The 27099-nt window shown below is 47.9% G+C and overlaps 1 protein-coding gene across 1 annotated transcript in view; it reads right to left on the bottom strand.

Moving 5' to 3' along the window:
* Window positions 1-27099, bottom strand: part of LOC123759412 (ADAM metallopeptidase with thrombospondin type 1 motif A) — a 353349-nt gene that overhangs the window by 122781 nt on the left and 203469 nt on the right. Inside the window, 1 exon segment of the mRNA XM_069335228.1 lies at window positions 4696-5089. Coding sequence (XP_069191329.1) covers window positions 4696-5089 — 394 coding nt within the window.

Below are 27099 nucleotides of genomic sequence, written 5' to 3'. Positions count from 1 at the left end.
CACGGCAGACACACCACCGGTGGACCCCACGGTGAAGACATCACCACAGGTACATCACCAGTCGAGAATAGAGGTGACCTGGTCAGGAGGTCAAGAGGTCAAGAAGGCCAAGAGGAGTGGCCCCAGGATAACAGCCTCATTAGTCGTGGAGTCATAACCACACACTCAGACCTTAACAACACACTCAGGGGGGTGTGCGAAAGACTTGGTGTAAATCTTTACATAAAATTCACAAATACATAATTGTGAGGTTTTTATGCTATCTTAAATATTGTTATCATGTCCCTCCCTATCTCTCCTCCAGTGAGGTAAGGTCCACTTCTCTCAGTCTTCACAGCTCAATCTCTTCACCTCAAGAACAAGTGTTGCTGTGTATCTTTGGAACTTTTCTAGCTTCTCCTTGTCCTTTATGCTGGAGATGCATATTCAAGAGCGAGTCTCACGTCTGTTGTATACAGGGGCCTGGAAAGCCCCTCTGTCTAAGTTTCTGAAGGACACACGGACGTTAGCCAGTATGCCATATGCAGCTGTTAGTATTCTGCTAATGTGGGCTTCTGGCAGCAGATTTGGAGTTATATCCAATACCAGGTCTTTCTCCTTTTCTGATTGAAGAATCTGTCTTCCCGTCATCCCATTCTGCTGTACAAGTCTCTGCATTCCTGTTCCAATCCTCACAACATTACATTTGGCTGAGTTAAATTCTAGCAGCCATTTTTCTGACCACTTTTGGAGTGTTTCCAAATCCGTTTACAAAGCATCACAAGCTATCCGTTTCATTTATTTATTATGCACCTCATACTCATCCCGTGGGCGGCGGTGGAAAGGGTTACAGAGGCACGTATAGGGTTACAGAGGAACTGAACCCTATGCTTCGTTTATCTAAGCAGGTAATGCATCACAAGCTATCCCTAACCTGACTCTTCTCATTAGTTGTGCAGCCTATGCAAACACTGATATGAAGGAGTCACCTTCTTCAGTCAGGTCATTAACATATATTAAAAACGGTACGGACCCCTAGAACCTACCTTGTGGTACCACACTCGTAACCTCTCTCCTCTCACTGTAACCCGTTGATCCCTTCCTGTCACTCTCTGACTCACTAAAAAACTTCCAGATACACTTGCCTGAGTCTCCAGTTTGAGCAAAGAGACTTTCATGACTGTATCGAATGCGTTCCGGCAGTCGAGGAACATGCAGTCTGTCCGTCCCTCTCTCTCTCTTGTTTGATATGCATTTGCTTGTAGAACTCCGACATGTTTGCCAAATAGTATTTTCCTTTATTAAAACCGAGCTGGTGTCTTGAGACAAAATTGATCTGTTCTAAATGTTCTACTGGCCTAGTTCGGAGCAGTTGTGTGTGTGTGTGTGTGTGTGTGTGTGTGTGTGTGTGTGTGTGTGTGTGTGTGTGTGTGTGTGTGTGTGTGAGAGTGAGTGAGTGAGTGAGTGAGTGAGTGAGTGAGTGAGAGAGTGAGAGAGAGAGAGACCACCCCAGACGTGGGGGAATGTACACATGTGCACATCACTCAGCACTGAACACTCATAATAACTACATTATGTACTGAAGGTCCGCTGGTTACTGGCACTTAATCTAAAAAGTGTGGTAGTGTGGTCACGTGATCCCCGCTTACTTTTATGCTCCTTCATTCATTCAGCAATGTAAAGGATCTGGGTGTACTCATGTCGGAAGACCTTACCTTTAAAGAACACAATAAAGTAGCCGTCACAACTGCAAGAAAAATGACAGGTTGGATAACAAGAACTTTTCACACTAGAGATGCTATACCGATGATGATACTTTTCAAAACGCTTGTGCTCTCTAGAGTGGAGTACTGCTGCACAATGACAGCCCCTTTCAAAGCTGGAGAAATTGCTGACCTGGAGAGCGTGCAGAGATCCTTTACTGCTAGAATCCACTCAGTAAAACATCTAAACTATTAGGACCGACTAAAGAGCCTAAATCTGTATTCTCTTCAGCATAGGCGGGAGAGATATATAATAATTTACACGTGGAAAATATTAGAGGGGCTGGTCCCAAACCTGCACACAGAAATAACACCACATGAGACCAGGAGACATGGCAGGATGTGCAGAATACCCCCGTTGAAGAGCAGAGGTGCAACAGGTACTCTGAGAGAGAACTCTATCAACATCAGAGGCCCGAGACTGTTCAACACGCTTCCACTACACATAAGGGACATAACTGGCCGACCCCTCACAGTGTTCAAGAGAGAACTATCAACATCAGAGGCCCGAGACTGTTCAACACGCTTCCACTACACATAAGGGACATAACTGGCCGACCCCTCACAGTGTTCAAGAGAGAACTATCATCATCAGAGGCCCGAGACTGTTCAACACGCTTCCACTACACATAAGGGGCATAACTGGCCGACCCCTCACAGTGTTCAAGAGAGAACTATCAACATCAGAGGCCCGAGACTGTTCAACACGCTTCCACTACACATAAGGGACATAACTGGCCGACCCCTCACAGTGTTCAAGAGAGAACTATCAACATCAGAGGCCCGAGACTGTTCAACACGCTTCCACTACACATAAGGGACATAACTGGCCGACCCCTCACAGTGTTCAAGAGAAAACTGGATAAGCACCTCCAAAGGATACCTGATCAACCAGGCTGTGACTCATACGTCAGGCGGCGAGCAGCCGCTTCCAACAGCCTAGTTGACCAGTCCAGCATCGAGAAGGCCTGGTCGAGGACCGGGCCGCGGGGACGCTAAGCCCCGAAATCATGGGGCTTAGTAAGTAAGGTAAGGTTCATGTGGGTACACCACACAGGTACTGAAGCTCCACCTCAGGTAAACTCACACCCATCTGTCTTTACCCTCCCATGTTCCTGCCTCCCAAGGGCATAGCCCCCCTCCCACGTTCCTCCCACAGTCACCCTCCCCCACACAGGCTACCCCCAGCCAGTCTTCCTGGTACAGTCAGTATAAACTGTGAAGATGTGTGACAGTTGTGTACAGTAAACTACCTCCAGCAGGTGTGTGTGTGTGTGTGTGTGTGTGTGTGTGTGTGTGTGTGTGTGTGTGTGTGTGTGTGTGTGTGTGTGTGTGTATTCACCTATTTGTGTTTGCGGGGGTTGAGCTTTTGCTCTTTCGGCCCGCCTCTCAACTGTCAATCAACTGTTTACTAACTACTTTTTATTTCCACACCACACACACCCCAGGAAGCTGCCCGTGACAGCTGACTAACTCCCAGGTACCTATTTACTTCTAGGTAACAGGGGCATTCAGGGTGAAAGAAACTTTGCCTGTTTGTTTCTGCCTCGTGTGGGAATCGAACCCGGGCCACAGAATTACGAGTCCTGCGCGCTATCCACCAGGCTACGAGGCCCCCCTGTGTGTGTGTGTGTGTGTGTGTGTGTGTGTGTGTGTGTGTGTGTGTGTGTGTGTGTGTGTGTGTGTGTGTGTGTGTGTTAATTAAATAAGACAGAAAGGATTAGGTCAACGATTCTAGCACGAATCTTCTCTATATTTCCCATCAGCTTCTTTACTTTAGAAGAAAGTTAAACAATAACTGTAAAAGAAGAACAAAAAAAATAAAAATGAGTTAAGGTGCGATTCTCAAGTTGTTCCGCGATTCGTTTTCTTCGCCTATAGAGGGAACGACGTTCCCGTTCCAATCTGCATCTCTTCCTCTTTTTTCTTAGGGGTATGCGGTTTGAACATATTTCCAGTGCTACTGAGCTTATTTCTTCCAGGCACTGGTTCAGGCTTGCATTTTCTAGCTGATCTTCCCAGCTTATTTCTGCGAGGTCCTGGTTTATTTGCTCCCAGTTAATCTGTTAATTAATGAAGTTGAATTTGTTGAATTCTCCTTTCCTAGGGCTCGGGGCTGGTTGTACAGGTCTACTCCCCGTTCTTGTTAGAACTTCAATTAGGTTGTGATCTGAGTAACAGGTATTTGTAATCATTATGTTCCTGATCAATTCATCATTATTTGTGAAAATGAGGTCCAGCGTGTTCTCCTTCCTAGTTGGTTCTACTATTTGCTGGTTTAAGGCAAATCTGTCGCACATCCGTCGCAGGTCATTTGCATGTGACTGTTCATTTAGGCTACAGCAGAAGAAGTTGTTAAACACATATGGCAAAATCTTACTGAAGTGACCTTACGAGTCATAAATACTCATACTCCGCCCAAGTAAAACAGAAACAAGCAACACTTAGTGGGCCAGCCAGAGGCTTAGGGCCCGCGCAGGAATATCCCTGCAAAAAAAAAAAAAAAAAAAAAAATAGGCTTCCTCGGGCCCCCAGTACGGGTCCCGACTCGCTATATATAATTCTGTAATAAGCGAGGCTATGCACTAAGGCTAGAGGGGAAATGTCTTGTGAGTGACATGATACACAGAATATATCCACACTGCTGCTGCTGCTCCTCGTGTCCCTTCCCGCCCCCCACAACCGCGCCAAGTTACACCCCAAGCTGACATTGCGCTCATAATTATACGTTAAACCCGCTGTGTGTACATATGTGCTTCACTATGTCGAGAGCTCATGGGGATTTCTACATACAGGCGACCAGTGGTTACCAGGGGCCTCACAGCGCGGCTCTTCTGCTCTCTGATCCGCCATATTACCTTCTAAACGCTCGCTAATGATCTCACTCTTCTCGGAAAATAAGGAACTAACAATTTATCGTGTTGGCTGGGAGAAGAGACAGGTAGGATCTTACCTGTGGAGTCGCAGACGTGGAGGTTGTCGGTGGGTTGTTGGTGGGGGCGGAGGGGGTCGCCGTGGTGTGCCTGGGGGCGCCGCCCCCGCACCAAGGCCTCGGCCACCGCTGTCCGCGTGAAGGTGTGCAGTCTCCTCCCGCCCTCGAATAACGGGTAATCGTCCGCAGAAATAATATTATCCACATTTTCACTATTTTCTAGCTCGCCACTAACGTCACTATCCCAGAAGTTTCTTGGGTCACTATCCTCGAAGCTTCGTGAGTCACTATCCTCGAAGCCTCGTGAGTCACTATCTTCGAAGCTTCGTGAGTCACTACCCTCGAAGCCTCGCTCCTCACTCACCTCCACTGGTTCAATGATATACACTACGCCACCCACTCGTATAACTCCGCTCTGCAAAGAAAAGAAAAAAGCACGTTAGTCATATATTAACGAAAATTGCCTTAAAATAGCAAACATAAATACAGAACACACAGACCACAGCCCGTCCTTATAAACAAAGGTCAAAGTCCACTCCATGTAGCCGGCACACCCCTCTGTTTGTGAACAACCCGTCCTCGACTCAAGTCCATTACAACCAGCGGTCGACCCCACAGACGCATTCATAAATTTTAACATGCTGTTCATTCAAAACAGGAATTTTCTCAAATATAAATTAATATTATGATATATTTGCATATTGTGCATATATAGGCATAGGTTAGGTTAGGTTAGGTTAGGTGATTAGGTTCTGTTGGCGATTATTTGTATTTGTAGTACGTGGGTGAAGCATTTACAGCGTTGTGGTTCGAACAAAATTCGTCAGTGAAGCATTTGTTCCGGAAGTGTTCGAACGTCAGCAGTTGTGGGTCGTGTGTAAACCGCTTGTCATTCATAAACAGGGGGTTTGGCGGGTGCATGGAATCACTTTTGGATCTTTGTTTGGAGGACGGGCTGTTGTGAATTAAATACGGTTTACACATGATTCACAACTGATGACGTTCGAACACTTCTCGAGCAAGTGCTTCGCTGACGACTTTTGTTCGAACCACAACGCTGTAAATGCTTCACCCGCCCTCCAAACAGACCCAAAAGTGATTCCATGCTAACCCGTCCTCGACTCAAGTCCACTCCATCCAGCGGTCGACCCCACAGACGCGTGCATAAATTTTAACATGCTGCTCGTTCAAAATAGGAATTTTCTCAAATATAAATTAATATAATAATATATAAGTATATTGTGCATATATAGGCATAGGTTAAGTTAGGTTAGGTGTTTAGGTTCTGTTGGCGATTATTTGTATTTGTAGTACGTGGGTGAAGCATTGACAGCGTCGTGGTTCGAACAGAAGTCGTCACTGAAGCACTTGTTCCGGATATGTTCGAACGTCAGCAGTTGTGAGTCGTGTGTAAACCGCTTTTCATTCATAAACCAGCCCGTCCTCCAAACAAAGATCCAAAAGTGATTCCATGCACCCGCCAAACCCCCTGTTTATGAATGACAAGCGGTTTACACACGACCCACAACTGCTGACGTTCGAACACTTCCGGAACAAATGCTTCACTGACGAATTTTGTTCGAACCACAACGCTGTAAATGCTTCACCCACGTACTACAAATACAAATAATCGCCAACAGAACCTAAACACCTAACCTAACCTATGCCTATATATACACAATATGTTAATATATTATAATATTAATTTATACTTGAGAAAATTCCCGTTTTGAATGAACAGTATGTTAAAATTTATGAATGCGTCTGTGGGGTTGACCGCTGGATGTAATGGACTTGAGTCGAGGACGGGTTGGACTGAGGATAGGGTTGCACATCAACATCCATCACAATGAGAGTAAGTAGTTAGATGCTTACGTTTTTAACTTTTAACATGGAAAACCATTGGTTAAAATCCACTAACACCTTCCCTCCCATGCTGGTAGACTTCGTGTCATCGTTTGAAGATGACACACAAAAAAACAGCATCAAATCATGAAAATTACTTCTGTAAAAGACATTGAAAAACTACAAGCCGATACTATTATAGTCCTCCATTGGGCGGGATAGGAAAATAGCATGATGTTGAACAGTGATCAATCCCAGCTAGTCAGGTGTGGGAAAAAATAATAAGAAAAACGACATACAGGGCACAAGCAACAATCATATCGACTCACAGTAGGAAATGAGCATGTAAAGTATCTGGGAATAATGATGTCTGACGACGTTTAAGGAGCATAACCAAGTAAATATTGCGTTAACCAGGAAAATGATGGGATGAATAATGATGTCTGACGACAAAATGTTTAAGGAGCATAACTAAGTAAATATTGCGTTAACCAGGAAAATGATGGGATGGATTACGAAATCCTTCAACTCCTGGGATCATCTTGAGGTTATCTTGAGATGATTTCAGGGCTTTTTAGTGTCCCCGCGGCCCGGTCCTGGACTAGGCCTCATATTTAAATGCTCATAATATTCAAATCACTTGTGCTGTATCACCTTGAGTACTACTCGATACTCACTTCCCCCCTCCAGAGCAGGAGAGATTACTGAATTAAGAGGGAGTACAGAGAACATATACGGCACACATAGACACGATCAAGCACCTAAACTATTGGGATCGTCTCAAAGCTCTCAAAATGTACTCCCTGGAAAGGAGACAAGGGATCAGGCATCACGTTATAAACATGAAAAATACTGGAGGGTCAGGTCACAAATTTGCACAGAAAAATAGCATCATACTGGAACGAACGATATGGAAAAAGAAAAGGAAGAAATAGTTCAGTGAAGAGTAGAGGCGCCATAGGCACAGAGAAAAATCATCATACAGGCAAAAATCATATAGTATCCAAACCGGACTCCAAATACCTCAGCCTATGTGTCATTTGCCCCGCGACAAATCATCATATAGGCAAAAATCTGTATAGGCATCAGATGCCCATACAGAGATGCTGTATGGGCATCTGATGCCCATACAGAGATGCTGTATGGGCATCTGATGTCCACGGCTGTTCAGTATTCTCCCAGCAAGCATAATAAATCAGTCGGGGAGCCGGTCAGCACGCTGGACGTGTGATACTGTGGTCCTGGGTTCGATCCCAGGTGCCGGCGAGAAACAATGGGCAGAGTTTCTTTCACCCTATGCCCCTGTTACCTAGCAGTAAAATAGGTACCTGGGTGTTAGTCAGCTGTCACGGGTTGCTTCCTGGGGGTGGAGGCCTGGTCGAGGACCGGGCCGCGGGGACACTAAAAAAAAGCCCCGAAATCATCTCAAGATAACCTCAAGATAAACTCAAGATAACCTCAAGAAACATTACTGGAACAAAAGCGGTCTTCTTCACTAAAAAAAATAAGACAGTTTCTGCAAAAAGTGGCGGAGCAACCAGGTTGTAGTGGGCGTGTCTCCGGTGAGCTCCGGCCAGTACTCTGTTGGACTATCTATCTAATAGTCTATCACGCTTGGTCAGTAGAAGAACTCCCAGATCCCAACTCCAGGTATGAGAGTTAAATTACTAGAGTCATAAGTGATGCAGCTTAGAAGTAAAATAAATAAAAATTGTTCTTCATTCTTTAAAATGGACAAGCAAATTGTGGATAAATTGTTAGGATGTCGTCCAGAACACCTGAGTCAATAAAATAGTTACACAGTTGGTGGTACAAGAGGCCAGGAGGTCTAAAGTCCTTTACGGTTTCACATTCAACAATATAGTGTTCTAGTGAATGCATTAAAGGTTTATCACAGAGTTTACAATCTGAGTATTCTGGTAGTGGCTCAGCCTCACTAACCTGCCAGATGTGTCTATAGCCAAGTACTCACCTAGTTGTGCTTGCAGGGGTTGAGCTCTGGCTCTTTGGTTTCCGCCTATCAACCGTAAAGTGTGGTGGTGGTGAAGGGGGGAGATACGAGTGCTCGCTACAGTCCTCTCCGACACATGCTGCTTGTCGACCAAAGAACAGCACTCCGACACAAGTGGAGCTTACGGAGCTGTGTGGGCGGCATGTCAATATTGACGTCTGAGGCACGCACGCACACACACACACACACGTACACACACACACGTACACACACACACACACACACACACACACACACACACACACACACACACACACACACACACACACACACACACACACACACACACACACACACACAGGGGAGACATGATCACAACCTACAAAATCCTCAGAGGAATCGACCGGGTAAACAAGAATAAACTATTCAACACTGGTGGGACGCGAACAAGGGGACACAGGTGGAAACTGAGTACCCACATGAGCCACAGAGACGTTAGAAGGAACTTTTTCAAGTGTCAGAGTAGTTAACGGATGGAATGCATTAGGCAGTGATGTGGTGGAGGCTGACTCCATACACAGTTTTAAATGTAGATATCATAGAGCCCAGTAGGCTCATGAATCTGTACACCAGTTGATTGACGGTTGAGAGGCGGGACCAAAGAGCCAAAGCTCAACCCCCGCAAGCACAAATAGGTGAGTACACACACACACACATACACAGTTTTAAATGTAGATATGATAAGAGCCCAGTAGGCTCATGAATCTGTACACCAGTTGATTGACGGTTGAGAGGCGGGACCAAAGAGCCAAAGCTCAACCCCCGCAAGCACAAATAGGTGAGTACACACACACACCACAGCTGTAGAGTGGACATGTGCGGGCGGCGGAGCAGGAGCCGACGTTGTATTACCTGATCACTGGCTCAATAGGCTTTAACGAAGCACTCTTTGGACGGTTCGTTCCACCTCTTTAATCTGGCTTCTCCAGTTCAAGGCTTTGTCAGGAGCTGAGCGAAGACTGGACAAAGACATCGCTTTCAGGCTGAGGTGAGCCGACACGAGCCCCGGAGGACTGAGTGCCAGCCTGGGCGAGGGAATGGGGGGAGGGGAGGGGGGGGTTGACACACTACTGGTCAATATGATAATGACGAGTGTCAATATATTATATAAGAGGTGAAACACCAGCCCCGTCCTCTCGCGTGGTCACAAAACGGATGTATTACCACCAGCTGAGACCAGACACACCACCAATAGCTAAGACCAGACACCACCAGCTGGGACCACACACACTACAACCAGCTGGGACCACACTACCACCAGCTGGGACCACACACACTACAACCAGCTGGGACCACACTACCACCAGCTGGGACCACACCACCACCACCAGCTGGTACCACACCACCACCACCTGGGCCTCCGCAGAGCTAACACAGTGTCAACAACTAACCAACACCCACCCGACCGACCGGAGTTTCCAGGAAGAACCGTCGAGGGGATCAACACAGCCTCAGGCCACACACCCGCCGATGACCGACGGAACAAAACACACGAGAAAAAACCTGACCAGCAACATCTTGAGTACTCCGTCAGTAGTGTGGACACGACGCAGCTCCGCCTCACAGTTCCCAGTCCAAACCCGCGTCAGGGCTATTTACAGCGCCATTAATCACCCCGCGCTATTAGTAATTCCAAATCCAAATATTTTCCTACAGGCAACGAGTCGTTAATGTTGGCTCTCAGCACTGGCAGGGGGAGAGGGGAGAGGGGAGAGAGAGAGAGAGAGGTGAGTAGGTGAGTATGAGTAACGATCCCTCCTCGAGTACTCGGCTCAGAGAGGTCAAACAGGGATGCTGAGTGTAAGGTAACGCTGCAGGTGGAGCAGGATGATAGCTGTATCGATTATTGACTCATCAATTAGCTTAGGGATGATGGGGACGCGATACAGCTACATTAATCACCTGAACATGCGCTAATGAGCGTCCGGGACAGACTCCGCCACCTGGAGGCTTCACCTGTGATTAAACACCACCGGTAGACGCCCAGCTTGTGTTCACCCAGAGGAACATTATGAACTCCGGGGCGGCGGCGGGGGGAAGTTATAGCGCCTTGTGGTGATGGCGTTGAGGTCGGGAGTGAAGGAATGTGCTGGTGTGATGAGCCACACAAGGCCCGCAGACAGTCGCCATGAAGGGCGCGCCTCACCACAGACACAACGGTACTCTATGTGTGTGTGCAACACTGTACTAAAGCATGATGGAGGGAGGGAGGGAGAGAGAGAGGGTCACTTCCTGCCCCGGACACACACTCAACCTTCACCCCGGCCTTCACCTCCCTACTGTTCCCACTCACATAGGTTTTTTTTTTTTTTAATTTGGCCCCGAGGGGCGAGTTTATTGGGCAGCGCCACTCATCCTGCGAGTGGACACACCGCCATAGTGACAGTATTGGGCAGCGCCACTCATCCTGCGAGTGGACACACCGCCATAGTGACAGTATTGGGCAGCGCCACTCATCCTGCGAGTGGACACACCGCCATAGTGACAGTATTGGGCAGCGCCACTCATCCTGCGAGTGGACACACCGCCATAGTGACAGTATTGGGCAGCGCCACTCATCCTGCGAGTGGACACACCGCCATAGTGACAGTATTGGGCAGCGCCACTCATCCTGTGAGTCGACACACCGCCATAGTGACAGTATTGGGCAGCGCCACTCATCCTGTGAGTGGACACACCGCCATAGTGACAGTATTGGGCAGCGCCACTCATCCTGCGAGTGGACACACCGCCATAGTGACAGTATTGGGCAGCGCCACTCATCCTGTGAGTCGACACACCGCCATAGTGACAGTATTGGGCAGCGCCACTCATCCTGTGAGTGGACACACCGCCATAGTGACAGTATTGGGCAGTGCCACTCATCTTGTGACACTCATACAGGCCCACATATCCACTACAGCCCGGTTGGTCCGGCACTTCTTGCAAGAACTTATCTAAATGCTTCTTAAAGATATCCACTTTTGTTCCGGCAATATTTCTAATGCTTGCTGGGAGGGTGTTGAACAGCCGTGGACCCCTGATGTTCAGACAGTGTTCTCTGATTGCGCCTATGGCACCTCTACTCCTCACTGGTTCTATTTTGCATTTCCTTCCTTATTTTTTCGCTCCAGTATGTTGTTATTCTACTGTGCAAATTTGGGACCTGGCCCTCCAGTATCTTCCACGTATATATATTATTTGATACCTATCTCGTCTCCTTTCTAGAGCATACATTTTGAGAGCTTTGAGACGGTCGTAACAATTTAGATGTTTTATCATTTCTATGCGTGACCATCTATGTCTGTGTGTACGTCATGTCATGAAGAAGACGACGTTCTGTTATCTTCTTGATGACAACTGGCATCAAAAAGACTGCGTTCCAAAGTCTCGTTGTCCCAAGACTGGTTGGGATATCCCCTCAAGGACACGGTCCCGCGACACACTGATACAGCTGCAGCCAGCAATCAAGACTTATAAACTGGCAGACAATTTTGTGGCTGAGATGCAGGTCCCCCAATCTATACCTAAACCCTCACAGATTGAAGCACAATGACAAGGGGTCTCAGTGTTAGTCACTAAATAATATTAAGTCCACCACCACCACCTTAATGCAATCATTTGGTATATGAAAGGCGATGGGTTGGATGCGGTTGACCAAAAGCTCGGCACTTGGAGGCGATGAGTCACAATAATGTGGCTAAAGTATGATGACCAGACCACACACTAGAAGGTGAAGGGACGACGACGTTTCGGTCCGTCCTGGACCATTCTCAAGTCGATTGTGAGAATCGACTTGAGAATGGTCCAGGACGAAACGTCGTCTTCCCTTCACCTTCTTGTGCTCGGCACTTGGGTTGTGCCAACCCACTGGCATTGCCTCACTCTCCTCTTCTAACTCTACTTGGCACAACCTGCAGGTTACCTGTAGTTACGTTGTCTTACTAGACCCGGCGACGCCCAGGTCACGACCCCGGACACACCTTTACTATTCGCTATCTGCATCTCTGTAACCATCTTCCCTACCAACTACCTTCATAACTTTACTGCATTGTATAAGACCGACTTCACCAGCGCTCTCCAACTAGCAGATGGCAACTGCAGCACAGGTGATCAGCAGGTTAAAGTCTTCAGTCGTCCGGAGATTGACCATCTAGTTTAGCAGCAAGTATTCCGGAAAGAAAAAATGCTATACATCTTAAGGCTAACCAGGTTGTATTTCTGCATCTTGCTGTATAAAATACATTATTATTGAGGACAACAGACTCCTCCATACATCTCCCGACAGACAGGCCGACAAAGGAACAGCCGTTAGCCCCTCCAGCGCCAGCGGCCGCTGGAGGGGGCTAATCTCCAACAAATGTTGGAGGCGGTTACCGACAAATGTCTCAAAAAATTGAACGGCGAGTGGATTACCCCGGTGGAGGAGGTCTCAGCGGGTTGACGGCGGCGCCTGATGGACAAACACTGGTCACTTGACAAGCGAGGGTCTCACTACGTGCCCCCGTACACCCCTGTCTCCTCTATGGCGTGATTGAGACGGGTCACGAGCCCCGAGTGTCCTCATGCGCTCACTCTTTGTTCAGCTGAATGGCGTAAGAGGAGCCTGGCGACGCCTCGGCCAACGCGGGAAAAGGTCCCACACCCCCCGCAAGGTGTCGCTGGTCATCTCAGGGGGTAGGTTACTACACCAGGAGCCCACCAGCTGGGAATCTGGGTGGGTCCCAGGTGCTGAGCCTTGCGTCACGCGCTCCTGCTACGCTCTGCTGGCTAGTGTGTGCGCTAGGGCGCAGGAGTCGCTGTTTGTCCCTAACAGATCCTCCTAGGCTCAAGCTAGATAGTGTACTAGGTTCTAGGTGTATCGTTAATCATATAGTAAGTCCTGCTATGCTCCAATAGGGCCTAGCAGTCGTTGTTCCTCCTAGTAGGTCCTGCTAGGTCCCAGTTAGGTAGTGTGTAAGGAGTCGTTGCTCAACGCAGGGATCACCCGGGATCGATCCTGCAACACCCCAGGTTGGCAGAGCAATAGGACGCAGGCATTGCTGCCCATCATAGCAGCATCTTATACCCCACCAATCCGCGTGTTGGTGACCTTGAGTCGCGTCAGGTCGAGCCGTGAGAAGCAGCCAAGCATGTGTCATGAGCTGACAACGACTGTCTATACTCCGAGGCTCAAGGGTTCAGGGTCAAGGGTCTTTGTCAGCGGTACTTAAGGTCAGTTTTCAAAGTCAACAGCGTTTATTTGATAATAAATGATGATATTAACAAGGTCACAGTGGTTCAAAGCTATATTAAGGTAAAGCACACATGCACACACACAAGCACAGGCACACACACACACACAGTGCGCCTAGTGCCTAGTGGGGTGCCTAGTGGCTGAGTGGACAGCGCTCTGGATGCGTAGATCTAGGCACCCGGGATCGATTCCAGGCCATGGCGGAAACAAATGGGCAAAGTTTCTTTCCCCCTGATGCCCCTGTTACCTAGCAGTAAATAGGTACCTGGGAGTTAGACAGCTGTTACGGACAGCACGAGCTGCTTCCTGGGTGTTTGTGTGTGTGGACAAAAAATTAGTTAGTAGTTAGTGACAGTTGAGAGGCGGGCCGCAAGAGCCAGAGCTAAACCCCTGCAAGTACAACTAGGTGAGTACACACACACTTGCAGTAGGTTCTGGGAGTTCTAATCCCTAAGCCTGAATAGTGAGAGCTTGGTCCAACAGACTGTTGCTTAGAGCGGCCCGCAGGCCCACATACCCACCACAGCCAGATTGGTCCGGCACTCACATGTTACGGGGTTCACTTGTGTGACAGGTGTATGGTGAAGCAGCAGGTGTGACGGCCGTACAGAGGCCCAAGATACTCTCACCACGACTCATAAGACTGGCGGCTGAGACGTTCCTCCTCCTCCTCCAAGCAATCTCGGGCCTCGGAGTTGATATATCCCCGGAGTGAACACATTCTGTCCACTTGTCCTCACTCACTCGCCTCGGGTCGCCTCTATCGGCGCACAAAGAAGCTGCCATATTATCCCCATTACATTTACTTTACTCGCTGCGGCAGACACTGAAGGAACAGGCTCAAGACGGGAGCCAGAGACGGCGGGAGGAGCCGATAAAGCTTAAGGAGGGGAATTTATGAGAACAGTCCTTCAAGTCCAGTACTTGAAGGACTTGCTTGATCAAGCTACCTCTGCCTCCCTCACTCTGATCTCCACCCCTCCCACCACCCCGTCAGACCCAGCAGGGGACACACACACACACACACAGAGGGCGCTTTAGCGGGACCAAAGAGCCAAAGCTCAACCCCCGCAAGCACAAATAGGTGAGTACACACACACACACACACACACACACACACACACACACACACAGACAACATTAGGAGTAAGGCTATACGCAGAAAATGGGCGGATATGGCGCACCCGTCCCGCTGATATGCTCAATATGCTCCACCCAAATCACAATGATCATCGATGTATCTGTTTATGAGTGATATACTCGTTCTACGCTTCACCACTGAAGGGTATGCTTAGGGGTGCCTTCTCGCCATGCCCTGTGGCTGGGGGGGATTGGTGCCCTGACGCTACATAAACACCCTATACCCCCCCGTAATGGCAAGGGCAGTTAGGGGACACACATAACACTAGGTTCACCAGTATATGTTATACACATTGTCAACACGGAATACTTACACCAATACTTGTCTCTCGCACCACACTCACACACACACACACACACACACACACACACACACACACACACACACACACACACACACACACACACACACACACACACACACACACACACACACACACACACTACTGTCTAACTCCCAATGGGAGTTAGCTAACTCCTAACTTCAATGGGGTCTGGTAGCTGAGCGGATAGCGCGCAGGGCTCGTAATTCTGTGGCCCGGGTTCGATTCCCGGACCAGGCAGAAACAAATGGTTAAAGTTTCTTTCACCCTGTTACCTAGCAGTAAATAGGTACCTGGTAGTTAGTAGTTATTTACGGTTGATTAATTGACAGTTGAGAGGCGGGCCGAAAGAGCAGAGCTCAACCCCCGCAAGCACAACTATGTGAATACACACCTAAGAGGTTTCCATACCTCTTCAGAAATCTAAGTGAGGAGGCTTTTAGGGCGCTTTACACTGCCTACGTGAGACCAGTCTTGGAGTATGCCGCCTCATCATGGAGTCCCCACCTGAAGAAACACATAAGGAAACTGGAAAAGGTTCAGAGGTTTGCGACGAGGCTGTTCCAGACTTACGAGGGATGAGATAGGAAGAGCGCCCGAAAGAACTGAATCTTACGACACTAGGGAAAAGAAGGGAGAGGGGGGGATATGATTGAAACGTATAAAATACTCAGGGGAATTGACAAAATGAAAATAGATGAAATGTTCACACGTAATAGTAACAGAACGAGGGGACATGGGTGGAAGCTGGAAACTCAGATGAGTCACAGAGATGTTAGGAAGTTTTCTTTTAGCGTGAGAGCAGTGGAAAAATGGAATGCACTTAAGGAGCAGGTGGTGGAAGCAAACTCTATTCATAATTTAAAACTAGATATGATAGAAAAATAGGACCGGAGCCATTGCTGTAAACAACCGAAAGGCGGGATCCAAGAGTCAATGCTTGATCCTGCAAGCACAAATAGGTGAGTACAAATAGGGTGAGTACACAGAAAAGTAAGGACCTTAAGCTTGAGCAAGTGGGGCGCCGACGGACCCACTGGCGGCTGCTGCTCTATGGTTTACGAGGTAGATGGTGTCATTACAGGAAATAAAAACTCAACTCAAATCTAGGATGGAGAAAGGTGTCGGCGCCCCGGACGCCGGAGACAATACGACCTCGCCTCGCAGCGCAGCGCAACGACGCCTCGTCTGGGGCCTTATGGCTTAAAAATGCATCAGATTTAGGCCTTAAATACCGTAAGCTGAAGAGAAAGGTTAGGGAGTCAGGTAGGGGGAGGGTGGTGGGGTGTAGTGTGGGAGAGAGGGAGGGTTGTGGGTGTAGTGTGAGAGAGAGGGAGGGTTGTGGGTGTAGTGTGGGAGAGGGGGAAGGTTGTGGGGGTAGTGTGGAAGAGAGAGGGAGGGTTGTGGGTGTAGTGTGGGAGAGGGGGAAGGTTGTGGGGGTAGTGTGGGAGAGAAAGAGGTCTGGGAATATGGACCGCATATGGAGCGTGTTAGCAAAAACTTGTCGAGAGTTAGACCACAAGTAGCCAGGCTGTCCCATGGGAAGCCTGGCCCCCAGAGCCTCACTCCCCCCAGGCACGACAGCTGCTGCAAGCTATGTAAAGCTCCACTACTCACCAGTAGAGGCCAACCCAGGAGCTTAAGCCTCCCCCCCCCCCACCCACCACTGATTTTGCTGTGCATCAAAACACACTCAAAGCACGCACAAGAAGCATTCCAATGACTGGAATAACACAAGCTTTAGTACGGGAGCCCATCGTCTGCTGGCCTGGCAGAAAGTCGAACCCAGATGGGGCCGAATTGTGAGTAGCATATCCGTCTAACTCACGAAGTCCACCAGAGGTCTACACTGCTATCAATGAGTAAGGATTAATCCACTAATCCAATTAATCCACAGGTCGCAACAGCCCGGTGATGCTCGCAGATCACACCTAATTCCTCCTACTCTCTCTTGAGGCAAAATCTCATCTCCAATTCCACATCGAGAGAGAATCTCACTAATTTATTCATGTTCTCTGATTGTGCCTATGGCACCTCTGCTCTTCACTGGTTCTATTCTGCATTTTCTTCCATATCGTTCACTCCAGTACGTTGTTATTTGACTGTGTAGATTTGGGACCTGGCCCTCCAGTATCTTCCACGTGTATGTTATTTGATATCTCTCTCTCGTCTCCTTTCTAGTGAGTACATTTGGAGAGCTTTGAGACCATTAAGTGGTAACCAAGGATGCAGAGAGGGAGAGGGGGGGTGGGGGAGAGTCCCTCACCGCCGTCTGCTGGCTGTCTAGGTCAGCCACTTACCAAGAAATATATTGAAGAAGACGGGCTCACCATAGTCCGTGCTGCTTGGAACTTTATGCTCCAGGTAGCGAATCTTTAACAACAACAACATATTGAAGAAAAGAATTACGCCACAATGATGCTGGCGAATGGTGATATACCCGCACGTGTAGTGGTGATATACCCGCACGTGGTATACCCACATCTTCATGCCATCTCACCACCGTCTGATCATTGACGATAAGACTGGCCAGACCCCGACAAACAAGCAAACCACACCCTCTTTTCTTTCTACTTTAGTACGCCGTAAAACTAACGTTGTGTTCGCTGGGATGTAGCCCATCGTGCCGACAGTTGTCCACTTTCGAGAATATGAGGTTATCTTGAGGTTATCTTGAGGTTATCTTGAGATGATTTCGGGGCTTTTTTTTTTAGTGTCCCCGCGGCCCGGTCCTCGACCAGGCCTCCACCCCCAGGAAGCAGCCCGTGACAGCTGTCTAACTCCCAGGTACCTATTTTACTGCTAGATAACAGGGGCATAGGGTGAAAGAAACTCTGCCCATTGTTTCTCGCCGGCGCCTGGGATCGAACCCGGGACCACAGGATCACGCGTCCAGCGTGCTGTCCGCTCGGCCGACCGGCTCCCAACAGTAGCAGGAGTCACCTGCAGTAGCACGCAAGTAGAGTATACCACAAGAGTTGTGGTATACCACAAGTATACTACAAGAGTATACCACAAGAGTTGTGGTATACCACAAGTATACTACAAGAGTATACCACAAGAGTTGTGGTATACCACAAGTATACTACAAGAGTATACCACAAGAGTTGTGGTATACCAGAAGTATACTACAAGAGTATACCACAAGAGTTGTGGTATACAGCCTAGATCCAAAGTTATATATATGAGGACAGGAAGCCAGGTTATGTTCATCGAGGTCCGCCTAGGCCAGCGATTGGGTCGTTGCTAGCATGCAAACAACAACAGCCGCCTAACTCCCAAGAACAAGGGGGGGGGGGGGAAACAAAGGCATCAGGTACAAGTAAACTTGCCCAAACGTCTCGCCATGCCTAGGCATCGAACTCGACCCCATTCGGTTGTGACCCGACTGCGCTAACTGTGCTACAGTTCCCCATATTAGTCTGGCCTGTACCCACAGGTGGATACAGGCCAGACTCACTCACTCACTCACTCACTCACTCACTCACTCACTCACTCACTCACTCACTCTCTCTCTCTCTCTCTCTCTCTCTCTCTCTCTCTCTCTCTCTCTCTCTCTCTCTCTCTCTCTCTCTCTCTCTCTCTCTCTCTCTCTCTCTCTCTCTCTCTCTCTCTCTCTCTCTCTCTCTCTCTCTCTCTCTCTCTCTCTCTCTCTCTCTCTCTCTCTCTCTCTCTCTCTCTCTCTCTCTCTCTCTCTCTCTCTCTCTCTCTCTCTCTCTCTCTCTCTCTCTCTCTCTCTCTCTCTCTCTCTCTCTCTCTCTCTCTCTCTCTCTCTCTCTCTCTCTCTCTCTCTCTCTCTCTCTCTCTCTCTCTCTCTCTCTCTCTCTCTCTCTCTCTCTCTCTCTCTCTCTCTCTCTCTCTCTCTCTCTCTCTCTCTCTCTCTCTCTCTGGTGGAGAGAGAGAGAGAGAGAGAGAGAGAGGGGTGCGGGGGGGAAGGGTCACACAAGAGGGGGGAGAAGGAGCACACCGGAAGAGCTTCGAGGCGTCTGGAGAGGGTTTAAAGTGGGATGTGAACTGACGCTGAAGATCGTAAAGGGATCAGAAGAACTTCAGGGCTGTGCAGCCCGATTTGAAAAGGATACATATGGTGGTGTTGATTGAAACGGCAAGGGGATGAGGGGGCCCTGGAGTGGCTGTGACGGAGGGGGGGGGATATACCCGCACATGTGGTGTGGGGATATACCCGCACGTGTGGTGGGGATATACCTGCATGGTGATATACCGGTGAGACAGGACGGGGGATGTCATGGGTGGGTGGGGGACGAACTGGCTTAGATGGCATTCAGCTCTATAGGGAAACTTGAGAAGGCCCGGATACGATATCCATTGATTAGGAGGAACTTAAGGAAGCTGTAGAAGGAAGGTGGCGATGACTGGCAGTGTACTAGGAAGGATCTAGACATTCTAGAGGGTGTGACTCCTTTTCGAGAGCCTTAAGGAGGACTTGGAGTGGATTTTTGGCATGGAATTGAAGAGGGGGTTTGGAGTGGCTTCGAGGGGCTGAACAATGGGAGTGGAGGAACGAACGAAGGAAGTAGAGCGAGCGAGGGAGAGACATGGTAGTACATGGGGGCAGAGAGGCAGGTCATGGCACCCAAGAGGAGGGTCGTTGCACTCAAGACTAAGGAGGCGTTGAGGGTCGAGTCACTCCAGACGAAGGGGCAGACGCCGCGGTATGCTAATACCCGCCAGCAATAACTACAACAGCAAAAAAATGCCATACGCTGTCGGTCTTACCCACTAGTGCAAGTCATAAGACCACTTCCTATGTGGGTCAGTCCTGCCAGGGGCCGCATCTGAAGGCTACTTAGCCAGGCACACCGAACTGGTCACTGTCTGTCATCAGTACTCACTCCGCGTCTCAGTACTGTCTTGAGTGCTGCATCGTCGCGTCAGGGTGCCGCTATCCTGGTGTTAGGGTGCCGCTATCCTGGCGTCAGGGTGCAGCTATCCTGGCGTCAGGGTGCCGCTATCCTGGCGTCAGGGTGCAGCTATCCTGGCGTCAGGGTGCCGCTATCCTGGCGTCAGGGTGCCGCTATCCTGGCGTCAGGGTGCCGCTATCCTGGCGTCAGGGTGCAGCTATCCTGGCGTCAGGGTGCAGCTATCCTGGCGTCAAGGTGCCGCTATCCTGGCGTCAGAGTGCCGTCCGCAGGCCCACATATCCACCACAGCCCGGTTGGTACGAAACGTCTAAGCGAGTACTATCTTACCACATTACTCTCTCCTTAGGGGAAATATTGTCATCCTTCCAAGATGCCATATTTGCCAGAGAACAGTTCTGTCAACAGATCATTACCCCTGTAGCCTCCCTGTCGTCTTATCAGCTCTCACACCTCATCTAAGGTCTGTCATTCTTTCTTCAGGGTCGTCCGTCTAAGGAGAGGACAGATCACAGCTCTCTTGCAAGAATCTTGCCATCTGTGAGGAGTGTTCTCTCGTGGACTACTCACTCACTCACTCACTCACTCACTCACTCACTCACTCACTCACTCACTCACTCACTCACTCACTCACTCACTCACTCTCTCTCTCTCTCTCTCTCTCTCTCTCTCTCTCTCTCTCTCTCTCTCTCTCTCTCTCTCTCTCTCTCTCTCTCTCTCTCTCTCTCTCTCTCTCTCTCCTGAAATCGCTCCCTTACAACACAACCATCACCACAGACTACCGCTCTCTTGTCAGTCAACCTCTGAAAATAAGGTCACATTCTTTAAGCTAGAAAAGGTTCAGGTTACTCAGTTATTCTCCCTTGTACAACATGTACTACTAGTCACTGTACACCATGTACTACAAGTCTCTGTACAAGTACTACTAGTCACTGTACAACATGTTACCTTAATGTTACCTTGAGGTGGTAGTGAGAATGAGCAGCCTCAGGTCGGATCAGGAGGCCCAATGGTTGGAGATCTCCTCACCCAGGCTTTCAGATGCCACCCTAACCCCTACCTCTTATTTTATTTATTAAAATACCTTTTTTTTTAATAAATTAAAAATGTATTTATGCTAGCGGGTTATTTTTGCACTTCCTGCCATGCCTCCTGCTCGTTATATCAGTCTGGAGACTTGGAACCCCTTCAAATACCTTCATCTTCTCCTTGAGGTTATCTTGAGATGATTTCGGGGCTTTTTAGTGTCCCCGCGGCCCGGTCCTCGACCAGGCCGCCACCCCCAGGAAGCAGCCCGTGACAGCTGACTAACACACCCAGGTATCTATTTTACTGCTAGGTAACAGGGGCGCAAATACCTTCAAATATTTTTCCCAAGCCTGGTTGATCAGTCCAGCAACCAGGAGGCCTGGTCGACGACCGGGCCGCGGGGACACTAAGCCCCGGAAGCACCTCAAAGTAACCTCAAGGTAAGTGTGAATTATTACGCGTCTCTCTCGCCAAAGCTCCAAGGAGCACAGTATACCACACATCTCTGTACTATCTACTCCCAGAGTGTAGAGAGTGTGGTGGTCTCGTCCTCGGGGATGGGGAGGTGGTTACTCTTGTCTTGGAACACCATTGTTTATACATGGAAGTAGCAGCCAGGAGCATCAAGTATCGGGACGTGCTCCGAATCTGTAAATACTGAATTAATGAACCTACGATTATGAGGCGGGAGACGCCAGGAGTTAACAGCAAATAAAATTGGGAATTATATATATATATATATATATATATATATATATATATATATATATATATATATATATATATATATATATATATATATATATATATATATATATATATATATATATATATATATATATATATATATATATATATATACAGTATATTATATATTATCAGTTCTTCATTCCTGTCCGCTTAGGGAGATATTTAAGGGAAATATAAAGCATCAAGAAAGTAGTCATTTGAATTTAGTACTTGGTCAATAACAGCATCATCAGTGCTGTCAACATCAGCAGGAATAATATTTGTGCCGTCAACAGCAGGAGGCCCAGAGACTACCTGTCTGCTCAAGCAGCTATCAACACACCTGGCGAGGGCCAGCTGTTGCTGCTTTAATTCTTGAGTCACCCCGACACAGCCTCCTCAAGTCCTGCCTCTTCAAGTCCAAATAAAGTCCTCTTTCTTTGCTACGGACCTTAGGGGACCAGATTCACGAAGCAGTTACGCAAGCACTTACGAACGTCTACACCTTTCCTCAATCTTAGACGGCTTTGTTTACATTTATTAAACACTCGACAAGCATGAAAACTTACCAATCTTGAGGTTATCTTGAGTTATCTTGAGATGATTTCGGGGCTTTAGTGTCCCCGCGGCCCGGTCCTCGACCAGGCCTCCACCCCCAGGAAGCAACCCGTGACAGCTGACTAACTCCCAGGTACCTATTTACTGCTAGGTAACAGGGGCATTCAGGGTGAAAGAAACTTTTGCCCATTTGTTTCTGCCTCGTGCGGGAATCGAACCCACGCCACAGAATTACGAGTCCTGCGCGCTATCCACCAGGCTACGAGGCCCCCAATCAACTGTTGTTATTATTAAAAACAGCCTCCTGGTGCTTCGGAGCTTATTAATTGTTTAATAATTGTAACCAAAAGCCGTCAAAGATTGAGGAAAGATGTGCACGTTCGTAAGCGCTTGAGTAACTGTTTCGTGAATCTGGTCCCTTGAGTGCGTGTGAGTTGAGGCGACTATATTTTTTATATAACAAAAATTTAAGTATTCCTATACCTAATATAGCCCATATATGTACTATATAAAACTTCAGATAGCGTGTATTAAGTCTTAAGTGGTTAGGTTAGACTTTATTAACCACATTAATATAAAAACTGTTCCGGTTTGTCCAAATTCAGTAGTGCAAAAGTCAACTTTCTGGTGGTTAATAATTTTGTAACTAGCGTCAAAAGATTGTTATTTGCTTAGCAAAACGAAGTAGAGGGTTCAGTTCCTGAGAGAGTGAGAGAGAGAGAGAGAGAGAGAGAGAGAGAGAGAGAGAGAGAGAGAGAGAGAGAGAGAGAGAGAGAGAGGAGTCTGAGACACAGCTCCTGGGCCACATAAGGTGTAGCTCCACACATTCTGCCGTGTTTACACTTGCCCGCCGCTTACATTACGCTGCTTCACACTTATAAATTTATCAGTAAGCTCCCCCTGTACCTGGCAGCGCTGGGCTCTACGGCCTGCAAGCCTTCCAACCTCTGAATCTGGGTTGGCAAAATACGCCGTGTTGCAATAATGGCGTCCCACTGCCTCTACCTCTGCCAGGGCTGCTACACCTGCACGGCTCCTCCCTATTTTATGGTCTGTGAACAACCATTGCTGGGATATATTGTGTGTACTCACAATATTGTACTCACCTAGTTGTGTATACGGGGGTTGAGCACTGGCTCTTTGGTCCCGCCTCTCAACTGTCAATCAACTGATGTATAGATTCATGGGCCAATTGGGCTCTATCATATCTACATTTGAAATTGTGTATGGAGTCAGCCTCCACCACATCACTTCCTAATGCATTCCATCCGTAAACTTCTCTGACACTGAAAAAGTTCTTTCTAACGTCATTGTGGCTAATTTGGGTACTCATCTTCCACCTGTGTCCCCCCTTGTTAAACAGTTTATTTTTATCTACCCTGTCAATTCCTGAAAATTTTGAAGGTTGTGATCATGTCTCCCCGAGCTTTCCTGTCTTCCAGCAACGTGAGGTGCATTTCACACAGCCTTTCCTCGTAGCTCATGCCTCTTAGTTCTGGGCATACCTCTGAACTTTTTCCAGCTTCGTCTTGTGCTTGACAAGGTACGGGCTCCATGCTGGTGGCCGCATACTCCAGGATTGGTCTTACATACGTGGTATACAAGGTTCTGAAGGATTCCTTACACAAGTCTCTGAAGGCAGTTCTGATGTTAGCCAGCCTCGCATACGCCGCCGATGTTATTCTTCCCAGTGGCTACTCGGTAGCCACTGTACATAGGCCTCGTAGTACAATGGCTACATTCTCCAATCACAGCTGAGGATCCGATGAGCACATTTCTGTTCACCTAATACTTCTGTTCACCTAGCAGTAAATACATACCCGGGAGTTAGGCAACTGTTGTGGGGTTGCATCATATATATATATATATATATATATATATATATATATATATATATATATATATATATATATATATATATATATATATATTTATATATATATATATATATATATATATATATATATATATATATATATATATATATATATATAGTGTATCGGAATATTTAGACGAAATACTGTATAGTGGATAGTTCTGTTTAGACGAAAGCCGGTAAGTATATGAGCTGCCTCGCGTATGGTCACTATCGGGATCAAGGTCACAGGAGCCTGGTGCCGGCCGGGAGCCTGGCGTCCAATTAGCGGCGCCTGTTAACTATCACACAATACCTTCATTGCTCCTAGAAATAACCATCATATTTTTGTTCCTTCGCTATGAACACATAAGTATTCAATATATATCTGAATTAATTAAGTAATCGCTATGGTACATATAAGGTACTGAATGTACCCAAGTAGTGTTGATATGGTGCAACAGGTACTCTGAGAGAGAACTCTATCAACATCAGAGGCCCGAGACTGTTCAACACGCTTCCACTACACATAAGGGACATAACTGGCCGACCCTCACAGTGTTCAAGAGAGAACTATCAACATCAGAGACCCGAGACTGTTCAACACGCTTCCACTACACATAAGGGACATAACTGGCCGACCCCTCACAGTGTTCAAGAGAGAACTATCAACATCCGAGGCCCGAGACTGTTCAACACGCTTCCACTACACATAAGGGACATAACTGGCCGACCCCTCACAGTGTTCAAGAGAGAACTATCAACATCAGAGACCCGAGACTGTTCAACACGCTTCCACTACACATAAGGGACATAACTGGCCGACCCCTCACAGTGTTCAAGAGAGAACTATCAACATCAGAGGCCCGAGACTGTTCAACACGCTTCCACTACACATAAGGAACATAACTGGCCGACCCCTCACAGTGTTCAAGATAGAACTGGATAAGCACCTCCAAAGGATACCTGATCAACCAGGCTGTGACTCATACGTCAGGCTGCGAGCCGCCGCGTCCAACAGCCTGGTTGACCAGTCCAGCAACCAGGAGATTTGGTCGAGGACCGGGCCGCGGGGAAGCTGATCCTCGGAACCAATGCAAGGTAAAGTAGGCCAGGCGGGAAGGTTGGAGTCTCCTTATACAGATCCAGAAAAGCTTATCCGTAGCAACTTCTAATATGAACTAATCATACCATGATGTTTACTGAGGTGGTGCAGGCCCTCAGAGCTACGTCTCAAGACTCCTGCAGGGCCTTAGTGCTGCCCTCTGGCGCTCGTGTACACACACACACACACACACACACACACACACACACGGGACCAAAGAGCCAAAGCTCAACCCCCGCAAGCACAATTAGGTGAGTACACACACACACACACACACACACACACACACACACACACACACACACACACACACACACACACACACACACACACACACACACACACACACACGGACGTGACAATGGATGGGGTCTCGTGTCGGCGGCTTCTTCACACTCGCCACGCGACATAAATTTAGTGTAACCAAGTTGTATATGTAACGGTCTCCGTAACTCACTGTCACCGCCCTGTGTGTGTGTGTGTGTGTGTGTGTGTGTGGGTGTGTGTGTGTGTGTGTGTGTGTGTGTGTGTGTGTGTGTGTGTGTGTGTGTGTGTGTGTGTGTTTACTAGTTGTGTTTACTAGTTGTGTTTTTGCGGGGGTTGAGCTTTGCTCTTTCGGCCCGCCTCTCAACTGTCAATCAACTGTTTACTAACTACTTTTTTTTTTCCACACCACACACACACACACACCCCAGGAAGCAGCCCGTGACAGCTGAATAACTCCCAGGTACCTATTTACTGCTAGGTAATCAGGGTGACAGAAATTGCCCGTTGTTTCTCGCCGGCGCCGGGAATCGAACCCCGGACCACAGAACCACGTGTCCATCGTGCTGTTCACTCAGCCACCGGGCCCCCAGCCCAGCCTGGCACTATATGGCTGGGTCGTAGAACACCAGAGGATGCAATAAAGCCATAATCTGAGAGCAAAATAAAGGTATTATCAAGGGTGTCAATATTGTTGCTCACTAACAGCCCCATTAAAGCCGCTGAAGCTGGTGATCAGGGCCCAGATTCACGAAAGCACTTACGCAAGCACTTACGAACCTGTACATCTTTTCTCAATCTTTGGCGGCTTTGTTCCCAATTATTAAACAGTTAATGAGCTCCGAAGCACCAGATAGCTGTTTATAACAATAACAACAGTTGAATGGGAAGTTTTCATGCTTGTAAACTGTTTAATAAATGTAACCAAAGCCGGTAAAGATTGGGGAAAGATGTACACGTTCGCAAGTGCTTGTGTAAGTGCTTTCGTGAATCTGGCCCCTGGAGAACATGCAGAGAGCGTTTACTGCCACAGTCCATTCCATAAATTATCTAAGTAATTGTGACTGTTTAAAATCACTGTACTCGATCCTTGCAGCTCCAGCAGGAGAGTTACATAAGAATTTGCAATTGAACAAATATACGAGGTCTGGTCCCACATCAATACACGGAAGTAATTCCTTACGAGACCAGGAGCTAAATTAGCCTCTATTAAAAAAGCAGAGGTGCAGTAGGTAAGCTAATAGAGATAACTCTTATCACCCTAAGGGCCCAAAAAAAAAGGCCACTCTCCCTCTACACATAAGGGTCATTACTGGCCGCCCTCTCACGGTTTTCAAAAGGTAATTTGATAAAGACTTCCAAGAGGATAACTGATCAACCGGGCTGTACATCATACGTCAGACTGCGAGCCGCGACGTCCAACAGCCTGGTTGACCAGACCACCTGCCTGAAGGTCTGATCAGAGACTGGG

Source organism: Procambarus clarkii, chromosome 32 (assembly GCF_040958095.1).
Source record: "Procambarus clarkii isolate CNS0578487 chromosome 32, FALCON_Pclarkii_2.0, whole genome shotgun sequence".
Lineage (NCBI taxonomy): Eukaryota > Metazoa > Arthropoda > Malacostraca > Decapoda > Cambaridae > Procambarus > Procambarus clarkii.
The sequence above is the reverse complement of the archived record's forward strand: the minus strand, read 5'-3'. Positions and strand labels throughout refer to the sequence as shown.